Source organism: Branchiostoma belcheri, unplaced genomic scaffold (assembly GCF_001625305.1).
Source record: "Branchiostoma belcheri isolate BF01 breed outbred unplaced genomic scaffold, Haploidv18h27 scaffold108, whole genome shotgun sequence".
Taxonomy (NCBI): Eukaryota; Metazoa; Chordata; class Leptocardii; order Amphioxiformes; family Branchiostomatidae; genus Branchiostoma; species Branchiostoma belcheri.
Genome location: NW_017802469.1, coordinates 652,399 through 666,998, shown reverse-complemented (window position 1 = coordinate 666,998; position 14,600 = coordinate 652,399). Strand labels below are relative to the sequence as shown.

The 14,600-nt window shown below is 41.0% G+C and overlaps 4 protein-coding genes across 4 annotated transcripts; 2 read left to right on the top strand and 2 right to left on the bottom strand.

Moving 5' to 3' along the window:
- The first annotated feature begins 367 nt into the window (after window positions 1-367).
- LOC109480192 (reticulon-4 receptor-like 2) lies at window positions 368-1,405 on the top strand. The gene has a single exon (XM_019782352.1). It carries the CDS (start codon window positions 368-370, stop codon window positions 1,403-1,405), a length of 1,038 nt encoding a protein of 345 aa, XP_019637911.1.
- A 1,164-nt stretch (window positions 1,406-2,569) lies between these two features.
- On the top strand, window positions 2,570-5,432 carry LOC109480548. The gene is made up of 3 exons (XM_019782774.1): window positions 2,570-2,639; window positions 4,340-4,500; window positions 5,142-5,432. The coding sequence occupies exons 1-3, from the start codon at window positions 2,570-2,572 to the stop codon at window positions 5,256-5,258; spliced, it is 348 nt and encodes a 115-aa protein (XP_019638333.1). The 3' UTR covers window positions 5,259-5,432.
- A 573-nt stretch (window positions 5,433-6,005) lies between these two features.
- Window positions 6,006-8,256, bottom strand: LOC109480180 (immunoglobulin superfamily member 10-like). The gene is made up of 2 exons (XM_019782346.1): window positions 6,679-8,256; window positions 6,006-6,014 (listed from the first exon to the last, which is right to left on the bottom strand). Exons 1-2 carry the CDS (start codon window positions 8,254-8,256, stop codon window positions 6,006-6,008), a joined length of 1,587 nt encoding a protein of 528 aa, XP_019637905.1.
- Window positions 8,257-9,201: 945 nt separating this feature from the next.
- On the bottom strand, window positions 9,202-11,331 carry LOC109480170 (slit homolog 1 protein-like). Its single transcript, XM_019782337.1, has 3 exons — window positions 10,399-11,331; window positions 9,897-10,032; window positions 9,202-9,302 (listed from the first exon to the last, which is right to left on the bottom strand). Exons 1-3 carry the CDS (start codon window positions 11,329-11,331, stop codon window positions 9,202-9,204), a joined length of 1,170 nt encoding a protein of 389 aa, XP_019637896.1.
- Between the last annotated feature and the right edge of the window lie 3,269 nt (window positions 11,332-14,600).

The window sequence follows — 14,600 nt, the reverse complement described above, 5'->3', positions numbered from 1 at the left end:
ATGTCGTAATGTTTTCTAGCAGCATCGTAATGTTTTCTAGCAGCAAGGTAATACGTGTATATACCTCTGTAGAGTGACTGAAGTTCAGTGGTATTTATGCACACTTGAGAACCATTCACATGTGTCCTATGTAGTCACGGTAGGCATTTGGGAGGGATATCTTTCTCTTGCAATTTTCTGTAATTATGGTTCGAAGCCCAAAAGAGTTGCCCAATATGAAAACTAGGTAATTTCCCAACAGAGAGCTTGTAAAGATCCTATGAAATGTCAGCTTTGACAGCTTTTATGTGGTGATAAGGAAATGAAATGGTTGTAAAGTTATCAGCCATTTGTCATGTTTTACAGGCATCCTGAAGATATTTCCAAGATGGCGGCGCTTCTGCTAGTGTTGTTGCCGTGCCTGCTGTTCACCCATGCGGCCGCTAGGTGTCCCACAGGCTGCACCTGTCAGCGGATCACCGGTACTGTAGACTGCCGGGGAGCCCATCTCAGCTTCATCCCGTCCAATCTCTCCGTCACCACGGAATATCTCGACTTTACCAACAACTCTATATCTAACGTCTCCAGGGGAGCTCTAGACGCGCTACAAGGGTTACAGTACCTCATGTTAGACAGAAACGACATCACATACATAGAATGGGACTCGTTCAGAGCACTGACAAGGCTAAGCGAGCTACATCTTGACCACAACAGTCTCAAAGATGCAAGGAAGGAGATGTTTTCTGGTCTGGGCAGACTCTCCTTGTTGAGTCTATCTTCCAACCAGTTGGAAACGTTCAATTTCCTCTACGCAAAGGATCTGGACTATCTAAAGATTCTCAAACTAGATAGAAACAAGCTGACGAGGATCCCAGCTGGAGCTTTCAACGGTTTGATCAACCTGCGGTATCTACATTTGGAGTACAACCAGGTGACGTACTTGGAGGAATGGACGTTCGCTGGGTTGTGGAGTCTAGAGTTACTGTATCTGAACGGCAATCGGATCAACGACACCTCCCAGCAAGCCTTTGCGGAACTGCAGAGCATCCGCGCTCTGTACCTCGACGCCAACAACTTAGAGAACATATCCTTCGAAGTGTTCAAGAACATCAAGACTGTTCACTTGGCTTTGCACTTGTCGCAAAACCCCTGGCACTGTGACTGCGACTTGCAGCGGACATTCAGTAAGATATACCAAGTTACGAGGCTTTCTATAGCGGACTATCCGAACATCACTTGTCACAATCCGACCGAACTTCGTAACGTTCCGATGAGGTCGGTTCGCCTGTGTATCGCCGAGTTGGTGACCATTCTCATCATCACGGCGACTGTCATCCTCGCCACGATCGCCGCCATTTTCCGGGCTGCGAACAGCAGGAAAAGGAAGCTGATGCGCACGCGCCACTGCCACGTCAGAGATTACTAGCCAATAGGAGCTCTCCTGACGCGCAATGATCTCTGGGATGTGTGACGTCATGTGTTAGGCAAAAGTCGATTCCCACAAACAGCAGGAAAAGGAAGCTGATGCGCACGCGCCATTGTCACGTGCGAGATTACTAGCCAATAAGAACTCCCCTAACACGCACTGATCTCTGGGAGGTGTGACGTCATGTGTTGGGCAAAGTCGATAGCAGGAAAAGGGAGCTAATGCGCACGCGCCTTTTCTACGTCAGAGATTCCTAGCCAATAGGAACTCACCCTAACGCGCAATGATCTCTGGGATGTGTGACGTCACGAGTGGGTCAAAGGTGCTTACAAGTCGATACCTGCCGCCATCTTGGCCTTGTATGATATTTGAAATTTCAGACAATACCAACGGGAAAAATGTACAAAGTTCGTTACCTTTGATCTTCTTTCTATACATAGCCTCTTAAACATATAGTATGATTGTATGTATTCGATTGATAAAAGCTGAAGATGATAATTGCGTGTCTCTTGTCAATAGTAAATTATAGTATATTAAGAGCCAGCTCGTACAAACCAACTTAAAATGTTAAGGGTCGTTGAATGCAATCGACTGGAAAAGGTTGTGTCATATCAGCCCAAACAATCGGACACTCTATAAAGCCTGTTGCTAGGTGATATGACATCATTGATCATGAAATGCGATACTTGTCTACTAGAACAGGTATAGTGACCTTTAATCAGGAACATTGTCAAAATGACTTGCAAGTTGGGCTGCAACAAAGTGTTACGTCTTCGTGGATCTAATGTAAAGTGTATATGTCTCTTTGATAGTCTGTATCTGCCCGTGTGTATATAAGTCAATTTGTTACGAAAACGAATGTTTAAAGTATGAAGGAACAATGTCACTGACTACTTATACTTATAGATAGCATCGCTGTATACTAGTAATATCTCATTTCTGTGTTTTGATGTGACGCTATGGCGACGAATGTCTATTTACTACCGTACCTTTGATTGGTTGCGTATGTTTAAAAAGAAATCTTCGTGTCTTCCTTGACCAACTATCATGCGTCATGCTTCTCATTCCTTTGCTCTCAGGCAATACTCATTATATATTTGAGTAGATAGATAGCTTCGCACGAAATACGACTAGCTACATCATTCAAGTGGTCTGCCAAAAAACATGAAACCGGCAAGATCTTTTGGAGAGAGATTTGTCACCGTTTTGGTGATCTGTGGGTGCATTGGAAAAGGTAAAATTCTAGAACATATGCCAAGAGATACTGTAAAGAAGTAAGACATACTGTTACAGTAGTTATGAATAAGCGAGATATTCTACGTTATATTTTGCGTCCAGTGAATAGCCTATCACGTCGGTGAGAGTACTTTGAGAGTCTAAAACCACCGTTAGATGGTATATATTGATGTTTTCCATTTTGAAGTGAGATGATACTACGTATACATAGTATATACCAAATGAATGGTACAATTCTTGCGTGCTCATATGTGATGTATATAGTGTATCTGGTGATGTTTTGTTATTTTAGCATATTGCACTTGAGTTTTTCTTGAAATGTCAGGGAAACAACGGTAAGGGCGCAATTAGTTATATCTAATTTGTCCACAATATTCCTGCTTTAAATTTGTATTTTTGTTTGTTATTTGTCATTTATGTGTTGTTTTTGTGTAGTACTATATCTTTGTTGGGACAGCGCATTTAGTTTATCTCAATTGTCCCCAATATTCCTGCTTGTATTGTTTGTGTACATTTCTGTGTTATTTTTATGTAGTATTATATCTTTGTTCCTTGTTTTATGTTCGATCGCAGTCTTGTATTTTCTTTTACGTGCTTTAATGAATAAAACAAAAAATAAAGTTTTGTTAATGTCTAGGCTTGGCATTGTGGTGCCATGTATGCCAGCAAAATAACGACCCCTACTGTCTGGATAACCCCGGTGTATACGGGCCGTATTGGTGTACAGACGCACAGGGCCTGCGGTGTTTCACATCGTGGGAGAAGGACAGACGAGGTAAACGTTTTTCTTACAAATAGACCAGTCAGTGTACAAAATACTTTTTTGAACCAACCTACGGCAAAAATTAGGTTGCCCATCAGAATTTTAGGTTGCCCCACCTATAAGTTACTACTTTCCTCAAATTAAGTAATGTTACATACGTAAGCCTTTGACAATATTTCTAACAGAATTTAGTTAGCTGATACTAGTAATAGCCATTAATGCCTAAAATTAAAACGTATCTGCCGGATACAGTGGTGCAAGCGAAGTGGGCATGATTTCGTGGGGGGGGGGCATTCTTAAAATTCAGGTAGCCCAGTGTGCTACCTAGGTTCAAAAATAGGTTGCCTCAAGTAAAATTTGGTTGCACGGGGCAACTCAGCAACCAGGTATTTTGCACGCTGCCAGTACTTCGATAATATGTCCATGAAAATGAGCCTGTAGATATTTTTCACTCCCTATGCCATAGCTATAGAATACTATATGCAAATCTATTGCTGAATGATACATGATTGACTGTAAATCGTAATGTTACAAGGTATGGCAAATTGTGCAAAAATCCATGCAACTAATCTAGTCTACAAAGGAGTAGACATTTGGGACACTGATTTAGAAAATGATGTCCACTCTTTACTAGTTCTTGTCAAAATATACAAACTATTTGATCAAGACAATCATCCTGTTTCTATATTATCTACTTTCTGGGTTTAACCTCTTTAAAAAAGAAGTCAAACCCAGTAGTTTTTACTAGTAGTTTCTTAGTAGTTATCAGTAGTTCTATGTGTACTAATTGTCTGTTTTTTTTAATACCAAATGTTTCTTCTGTTCCTGCAATTAGCCCTCGGGCATGAATTTGCAATAAAACATGACTTATATACAAATTAGTTTCCCATCAATGTACAAGATTGTGACCAAAAACTTTCATTTAACTCTCTCAGGCGAGTTGGTGAGTTTTCAGAGGGGATGTAGGCTAGCAGGCCGCGAGGGATGCTGGGAAGATGGCGGCCAGGGGGAGGGGTGCATGGAAACCTGTGACCAGGACAGATGTAACGGCGAAACTCTCGGCTACGGCACCTGGGAGAGGGAACCTTTGTTTCAGGTGCCCAACGTCTGATTTTCCTTCGCCAGTTTTTATCAATTTTTACATGAATCCTCAATACTTTATCACTGCATTTCATATACACTTACATAATATGTAAACATACATATACATTATATATAAACACAGAACATAAACAAAAAGATACATCTACTTACCCAATCTTCAATGCACAAACTCACAGACAATGATATGTTCTGGGCATCAGTCATGTTGTTTACACAAGGGAACTGTTGGGTTGTCCTTCTGTTGTCTTTGTCTCAGACAATAGTGACCAGATCTACTTCCCACCGCTAGGTGGCGCTGCAGTGAGATGAATGCGGTCCCAAACGCGACTAAGCTTTCATGCCCGTAGCGGGGGGGGGGGGTTCTTAAAAAGGTGGTCTGATTTGTATTAGTAGCAAGGTTAGGATCCTAAAACACTTTGCCATTGAATAAAAAGTTATCTCTGATTTTTCCTTTAAAATCCTCTCAAAAACGCCGGAAAAGGCCATTTCAGAAGGTTCAATTTTCAAAATTGGGGGGGGGGGATAAAATCTTAATCAAGTTTGTGGTTGCATTATTTTAACAGCAGCGCTATCTAGCAATGGAAATAAGAACTAACATGATGAACTATTCACGAATGATGTGTTCTCTTTCAGATTGCCGGAAGCGACGGTGAAAGAGTCGCCAAAAGCAACGCCAGTGCTCCTGCAAGTCTGTCTTCTCAACTGTTCAGCATGACAATCATGATAATTATGATAGGATATGCGTATTAGTGTTCACTCGGCTGATTTTAAAATATTGGTCTCAAAGTACAACTGATTATTGAAAGTTGTCACATGTAGTTTATTACACTGATATTATCATGTTCATGTATTACAATCACAATCGTCGACAAAATAAAACAAGGAGCAACGAACATATCGCATAACGTTATTCCAGCCAATATCATCTCTTTAACAAATAAAAAGGTAAAACTAGAAAGGTAATATTTGCAAGGCAAATGCATAATGTTTACCTTCGCATATGGTCTGCTCGGTTAATTCTTACGCAAAACATTCATATATATGGTGACAGCAGTCTAAATCCCTCCTGCTATGAAATTGCAACATGATGTAACCCAACACTAGTTACCATAGCAACAGACACAACATTGGTTCAGGTCAGAGATCACTGTTTGGAGAAAAAGATGACGAAGAAGAAACTGAGCTAAAACAATGTTTTCCTTCGGTAAACATAATTACCAGTTTTAAGTCAAGCTACGCTTCTTCTTACCAATGATTCCAATATTAGATTATCGTGTGCACAAAACAGTTCTGATTTCTAAGAGAATTTATCATAGTGTTTAACAGTATTTAGACTTCCCATTTCAAAAAGAAAACAAAGTTTTTGGATGTCTCAACGGCCTTCACACATTCTACAGATAGATGACATTTGCTTCTCTACAAATAAGTCTGCTGCCTGAAGCATCACCATAGCGATGGCCTAGATTGAAATAGTAGATTGTCTATGTAGGTATGAGTCTAAGTGTCCTGGAATATATGACACTCAGAGACAAACACAAATGACTCGTGCATTTTACTTGGAATAGGTTGATGTCTAAGGCTTTCTCAATGTAGAGAAGAGTCCTTGATGATGTCCACCTTACTCTAATTATTACATTATTATCAAGTCTAGATCATTTGTCTCAACAAAATATACCATCTTGATGATGTCTACCTTACTCTAATTATTACATTATTATCAAGTCTCGATAATTTGTCTCAACAAAATCTAAATAATTTCAGAAAATAATTCCTGCTCATAGTTTTTATCTGCTACTTGTCCCTCTATTTCCTCTGCCGGTACTTGTTGTTCCTTCGCAATGTCAGCATTATACCCGGCTGGTTCTAATCTTTCTTGTGGACCAGATGTCTTATAAACCTGGCTTGTCTTAAATGCCGATTTTGCTTTCATTTCATTGTCATAGTGTCCATCCGAGGTCTCTTCTTTGCTCTGCTCGAGGTCTCTTCTTTGCTTTGCTACCGGAAATTAGTTACCGGTATTCGAATCAATGTCTTGCTTTTTTGGGGGAAATTGGTCGTCGTTTTCGTAGTGTCTATCCGTATCCTTTATACATGGGTCCGAAAATTGGTCGTCGTTTTCGTAGTGTGTTTCCGGAGTGTTTTTGTCATGTCCATTATCTGCATCACTTGCCCCATAAACTTCACATGTTTGAAATGCCGCGTTTGCTTTCATTTCATTCTCATATTGTCTATCTGATCTCTCCTCTCTGTTTTGGTCGGTGTTTTCGTAGTGTTTGACTGCATCCGGATTTGCATCCGTAAACTGGTCGTCGTTCTCGTAGTGTCCGTCCGGATGAGTACCTCCATTTGTCTCCGGAAAGCGGTCGTCGTTTTCGTAGTGCCTATCCGGATTCGTCTCTGGAAACTGGTCGTCGTTTTCGTAGTGTGTTTCCACTGTGACACCCTGCCCGTCATTTCCCTCAGACACTGGTCTACGTTTTATCATGCAAATGACAAACACAACACAACAACAGAAGAAAGTTCCCACTCCTGTATAGATGATCACCTCTGACCTAGGCAGTCCATTCGAATTATTGTCTTCTTCATGTAGGAATATTACGTACTCGTCTGTTGGTGTAGTATTTCTTACAACGTTGTCTGTAGCATTACTGATCGTTAGTACGACGGATGCTATGGCAGAGTTGGTATAGTTAGTTGTCACTATGCAAGTGTAGTTCCCTGCTATGGTTTTGTCAAGTATGTTCAAGACTGAGGAGCACATTCTCTTAGTCTCCGAAATGTCTACGTCCGACCCTTTACAAGTCACCGTCCTGATGTGAGTGGAGTTTGTCGAGTACTCGTAACTTGAAGAGCTGTGCTCACCGTTCGGAAGAATCCACGAGAAGGCGAGGCCCTTTTCGCAGTATGTCTGACAGATGGCCTCTATGCCGTTCTCTCCTCGATTTTCTAATGTTACAGACACTTTGGGTGCTGGGCAAGTCAGGTCGCTCCATGGAATATCTTTCAGCCACATCATCTGTCCAGTGAATTTATCAATACATACCACACGCCACATCAGTGTATGTGGACTGCCAAGTAACCATCTCTTAGCTGCTCGTTCCCCACAGTCACATCCTATCTTGTTCATACCCAAGTCCGATACAGGTAAACTTGACAGTTCTTCTACACGTATTGGGAATGTTTTGATATTGTTCAGAAAACTCAAATGTCTAAGTGATTTCAGCAGCGCAATGCTTCGTGGAATGCTAAAAAGACAGTTGTTGTTCAAACCCAACGTTTTCAGTTTTGGTAGCACAGCAAAAGCTGCCTGGTCAACAGAATGTATCCTATTTCTACTCAATTGCATAATCCTCAGATTATGCAGTGCCTTAAAAGTATCTGGCTCCAGTTTCCTGATGTTGTTACCAGTAAGGTCTAGTTCCATGAGACAAGGCAAAGTTGCGAATGATTCTGACTGAATACTGGCAACCCTAGAGTCCTGTATACGCATGCTACCCAGAGACTTCAGAAGGGGGAAATCTCCAACCTTAATGTTTGTGATGTTTTGATGCCTTATACTTATTCTTGCCAAACTTGGCGCCAGTGGAGAAGGGATGGAATAAATATTGTCACGGCTGTGGTAACTGAGACACGACAGAGAGCCTTTGGGGCATCTAAAATTATTTGGGCAGGTGACATTTTGTCCTGTGACCTCCCAGGTAAGACACAACACAAGTATGGCCCGTTTGAAAGTCATCAACGTCGCCATTTCGAGTTTTTTTTCTGTGTGACAAGATTACACACTCACCAACAGATACCCCAATAAACGATGGTATCGCAGCTTGTTGCTTGTCACCGATGCTGTTATGTATTAGCTCAAATATGTAAATAAAGTCACAAGGTACATTATTATATACATTTTACAGCTGGCATTCGCAAAGTGGGAACAGGTATGGTACCTTTTGGAGTGAGTTGAGAAGGACCTTGAAAACCGCCTTGACAGTTCTTTACGTCTCCCCACCGTTTCCTACCCTGCTGGCCTCTGCGAATTCGGAATGAAAATGCACTTTTCCCCCAGGGGCTAGTCATGGCCATACATTAACCTTCTTCCTGCTGCCTTACTTGGTAACCAATACAAATTCGTTGCCCAAAGGCTACCTCAGCAGGATGGAGATTAACAGTTGTGCCTACTTTCGCAGTCATGAAAATGTGACGTCTTCCACGATTTAATCAGTCTAGAGAAAGAGGCTGGAGAGAAATTGGTTTACAGAACGAGAATACTGTACGGACGCAAAAATATCCAACTAATTCCCAGAAAATTCTTTTTTTATCACAAAACACAATGTGTATAATTATAAGCGCCGTGCTTCAAAGCTGACGCGCATACATAAACCATGACACGTGCACAATGACAAAATTAAAAAATGCACTGACCTCAATACATGACAAGTAACATACATAACACCACCCCTGTAAAAACCGTATCAAATGTTATAAGCACTGAACCATAAAAAAGAAATAAGACTCTTTAGATAGGTACATAGAATGTGCTTCAAGACAATGGTGACAACGGATTATTTCAAATGTTGTTTAAGTAACATCTAAATGTCTCATAACAGATCACAAACACCTAAGTTTATGTGAAAATTTGCGACTTTGTTTACTTCTCATTAACCACTAGTAGGTACCAAGGTACTAGGATATGCCACATGTCCTAGCCTTGGCCTGATACGTCATCTCCTTTTGTGTCACAAGAATCCATGACGTCACATTCCTTGGGTACGTCTTGCTGCTCCTCTGTGGTCTTCTGACACTCTGGAAATGTGACGTATTCCTGCTCAGAGTTTTTACCTGGTGTCTGTCCCTCTACTTCATCTGTCGGTTTTTGTTGTTCCTTCGCAATGTCAGCCTTATACCCAGCTGGTTCTAATCTTTGTATTGGACCAGAAGCCTCATAAACCTGACTTGTCTTAAATGCCGATTTTGCTTTCATTTCATTGTCATAGTGTCCATCCGAGGTGTCTTACTTGCTCATCTCGGTGTTTTCATAGTGTTTGACTGTCTTTGCTGCCGAAAATTGGTTATCTGTATTCGAATCCATATCTTGGTTTGTTTTGGGAAATTGGTCGTCGTTTTCGTAGTGTCTATCCGTATCCTTACTTGGGTCCGGAAACTGGTCGTCGTTTTCGTAGTGTGTTTCCGGAGTGTTTTTGTCATGCCCATTATTTGCATCACTTGCCCCATAAACTTCACTTGTTTGAAATGCCGCGTTTTCTTCCATTTCATTCTCATATTGTCCATCTGATCTCTCCTCTTTGTTTTGGTCGGTGTTTTCGTAGTGTTTGACTGTATCCGGATTTGCATCCGTAAACTGGTCCTCGTTCTCGTAGTGTCCATCCGGATTAGTACCTCCATTTGTCTCCGGAAAGCGGTCGTCGTTTTCGTAGTGCCTATCCGGATTCGTCTCTGGAAACTGGTCGTCGTTTTCGTAGTGCGTTTCCATCCTGACACCCTGTCTGTCATTTTCTTCAGACACTGGTCTACGCTTTATCATGCAAATGACAAATACAACACAACAACAGAAGAAAGTTCCCACTCCTGTATAGATGATCACCTCTGCACTAGGCCAATTATTGTCTGCTTCATTCAGTAATATTATGTATTCGTCTGTTGGTGTTGTTTCAGCAGTTTTATTTACCAGAGACACCGTCATTTCAGTATTTCTTACAACCTTGTCTGTAGCATTGCTGAACCTCAATACAACGGATGCTATAGCAGGGTTAGTATAGTTAGTTGTCACTATGCAAGTGTAGTTCGAATTCCCTGCTATGGTTTTGTCAGGTATGTTCAAGACTGAGGAGCACATTCTCTTAGTCTCCGAAATGTCTACGTCCGACCCTTTACAAGTCACCGTCCTGATGTGAGTGGAGTTTGTCGAGTACTCGTAACTTGAAGAGCTGTGCTCACCGTTCGGTAGAATCCACGAGAAGGTGAGGGCGTCTTCGCAGTTTGTCTGACAGATGGCCTCTATGCCGTTCTCTCCTCGATTTTCTAGTGTTACAGACACTCTGAGAGCTGGGCATGTCAGGTCTCTCCGTGGAATATCTTTGAGCCTCATTGTCTGTCTAGTGGCCTCATCAATACATACCACACGCCACATCAGTGTATGTGGACTGCCAAGTAGCCATCTCTTAACTGCTCGTTCCCTACAGTCACATCCTATCTTGTTTATAATAGCCAAGTCCGATACAGGTAAACTTGACAGTTCTTCTACGCGTATTGGGGATGTTTTGATATTGTTCAGAAAACTCAAATGTCTAAGTGATTTCAGCAGCGCAATGCTTCGTGGAATGCTAAAAAGACAGTTGTTGTTCAAACCCAACGTTTTCAGTTTTGGTAGCCCAGCAAAAGCTGTCTGGTCAACAGAATGTATCCTATTTCTACTCAATTGCATAATCCTCAGATTATGCAGTGCCTTAAAAGTATCTGGCTCCAGTTTCCTGATGTTGTTACCAGTAAGGTCTAGTTCCATGAGACAAGGCAAAGTTGCGAATGATTCTGACTGAATACTGGCAACCCTAGAGTCCTGTATACGCATGCTACCCAGAGACTTCAGAAGGGGGAAATCTCCAACCTTAATGCTTGTGATGTTTTGATACCTTATTTGTATTCTTGTCAGACTTGGCGCCAGTGGAGAAGGGATGGAATAAATATTGTCACGGCTGTGGTAACTGAGACACGACAGAGGGCCTTTGGGACATCCAAACCTGTCTGGGCAGGTAACGTTTTGTCCTGAGACCTCCCAGATAAGAAACAACACAAGTAAGGCCTGTTTGAAAGACATCAATGTCACTATTTCGAGTGGTGTTTCTGTGAGACAAGTTTACACACTCACCTACAGTCACACCAATAAACGATAGTATCGCAGCTTGTTGCTTGTCCCCGATGCTGTTCTGTACCTTGAATGATAAATGGTTTATTTTATCATTTTGATCGAGTCAAAAGTACATCGCAGTCATAGGCTGACTTGAGCACTTTTTTTAAATATTCAAAAACTGTTAGGCTCTTTACCGATTAGCGCTAATCTTATATTTGCTATCCACTACATAAAACACAAGAAACGCTACCTTAAAACAGGTATGTTGTAAGACGGATACGTCGTAGTAGCTAAAACATGTAAATCAAGTCACAAGGTACATATATACATTTTACAGCTGACATTCGCAAAGTGGGAACAGGTATGGTACCTTCTGGAGTGAGTTGAGAAGGCCGTACGTATACCACAGTGTGTGTTGTGCCAGTCAGAGCATGATGTCAGATTGAGAAGAGTGGACCTTGAAAACCTCCTTGACAGTTCTTTACGTCTCCCCGCCGTTTCCTACCCTGCTGGTCTCTGTGAATTCGGAGTGAAAATTCGCTTTTTCCCCAGGGGCTAGTCATGGCCATACATTAACCTCCTTCCATGGTATCCAATGCAAATGTGTTGCCCAAAGGCTACCCCAGCAGGCTGAGGGTTAACGGATGTGCCTATTTTTGCAGTCATGAAAATGTGACGTCTTTTGCGATTAAATCAGTCTGGCTATGACAAGGCAACACCAGACAAAACACACCCAAAATAATGTTTACTACTGGTGCTTCATAAAACTATAGTAAAAGTACCGTTTAATGAAATGAAAAATGGAACTATTGTGTGAGTGTCCTTGTGTGTGTCTGTGTGTCCGCATGGCCTTTAGATAAGTTTGTAATGGATATGGTTGGCCTCTGTCTGTCCCAGAAGGAAAAAGTCAGAGACATGCACATACTATTCTATTTTGCTGGTTGTATGCTGTTGCCCCGTCCTTGGTGCTGAATGTATTATTCTCAATGGCATTAAAAATATACGTTTACTGCTTTCCTTTTCCGATTTGTACCTCAATGAAAAATAGAGGTATTGTTTTTGATATGTTTCTGTGCGTGTCCATTTGTGTGTCTGTGTTTCCGCATGGCCCTTAGATCAGTTTGTAATCGATATGGTTGGCCTCGGTCTGTCACAGAGGGAAAAAGTCATTAACCACTTCTACATCTGGTAGCAGTCGCAGCTCTTATAAGTGTAACTTGTAGACACCATGGTGAATGATATGAGGACACAGTCATCATCACACAAGATGTAAATATTTCATGGAGGTCTGAGATCTTAGAATTTTTGTTTTCAAATGAAAACCAACAAAGTACTTTTATGTGGCCGATTATAGGGGCTGGAGATAAATTGCTTTACACAACTAGAGTACTAGACGGACTATCCAATTAATTCCCAGAACATGTTTTTATTACTCATAACACAATTTTTATAATCATAAGCGGCCTGCTTCAAAGCTGCCGCGCATACATAAACCATGACAGGTGCACAATGACAAAATTAAAAAAAATGCACTGTCCTCAATACATGACAAGTAACATACATAACAACACCCCAGTAAAAACATCAAATTATATATAAGTACCGGATTATAAAAAAGGTATAAGATTCTTTAGATAAGTACATATAGAATGTGCTTCAAGACAAAGGTGACAACGGATTATTTCGAACGTTAAAAAGACAGTTATTATTGAAACCCAAAGTTTTCAGTTTTGGTAGCCCAGCAAACGCTGCCTGGTCAATAGAATGTATCCTATTTCTACTCAACTGCAAAATCATCAGATTATGCAGTGCCTTAAAAGTATCTGGCTCCAGTTTCCTGATGTTGTTACCAGCAAGGTCTAGTTCCATGAGACAAGGCAAAGTTGCGAATGATTCTGACTGAATACTGACAACCCTAGAGTTAATCAGTCTGACTATGACAAGGCAAGACCAGACAAAACACACCCATTTACTGGTAGTGCTTCACAAAAGTATAGTAAAAGTACTGTTTCTGCTTTTTACCTCCAGGAAAAATGGAGCTATTGTTTTTGGTATGCCTGTGTGCATGTTCGTGTGCGTGTCCGCATGACCCTTAGATCAGTTTGTAATGGATATGGTTAGCCTCAGTCTATCCCAGAGGGATAAAGTCACTGAGATATGCATACTAGTCTATTTTGCTGGTTGTATACTGTTGCCTCTGTCCTTGGCGCTGAATATTAGTGAGTGAGTGAGCATTAAAATATACGTTTACTGCTTTCCTTTTCCGTTTTGTACCTGAATGAAAAATGGAAGTATGGTTTTTGGTTTGTCTGTGCGCGTGTCCATTTTTGTGTCTGTGTTTCCGCATAACCCTTGGATCAGTTTGTAATGGATATGCATGGTTGGCCTGAGTCTTGCCCAGAGGGAAAAAGTTATCGTCATATAGCCAGAAGACATAGACCAATCAGAGGGCTCCATTTCCTATTGGCTATCAGGCCGTAGCCTAAAAAATGTTCGGTTATTAGAATAACAGACTACCTCACCAGGGATTATCTCATCATATACATCTTGATGCGGGGCATTAACCATTTATTAATCACTTCTACATATGGTAGTGCTCGCTCCTCTCACAAGTGTGACTTGTTGACACAATGTTGAATGAGAAGAGGACACAGTCACCATCACACAAGATCTAAATATTTCATGGAGGTCTGAGATCTTCGAATTCTTGCTTTCAATTAAAAACCAACAAACTCCTTCTATGTCGCCGGCGTGGAGAGAAATTGCTTTACAGAACTAGAATACTGACGGACGCAAAAATATCCAATTAAGTCCCAGAAATTTTTTTATTACCGCAAACGGTATGAATTTTCATAAACGTCTTGCTTCAAAGCTGCTGCGCATACATAAACCATGACACGTGCACAATGACTAAATAATAAAAAAGCACTGTACTTAATTCATGACAAGTAACATACATAACAACAACCCTGTAAAAACTCTTATCAAGTACCAGACCATGAAAAAGGTATATGATTCCTTAGATAGGTAAAAACATTGTGCTTAAAGACAAAGGTAACAACGGCTTTGTTTCACCTTTTAGCTATTGCACCTGGTCATGGTAAATTTTTATATTGTTTAAATTGAACTGCTAGATTTAATTTCAAACATATATGTCAGTTAATTTTGGTGCAGTGAATGGTAGATACGAAATATTGGCTTATTGTTCTTGGAGCATAGAAATGTAGCTGTGCATT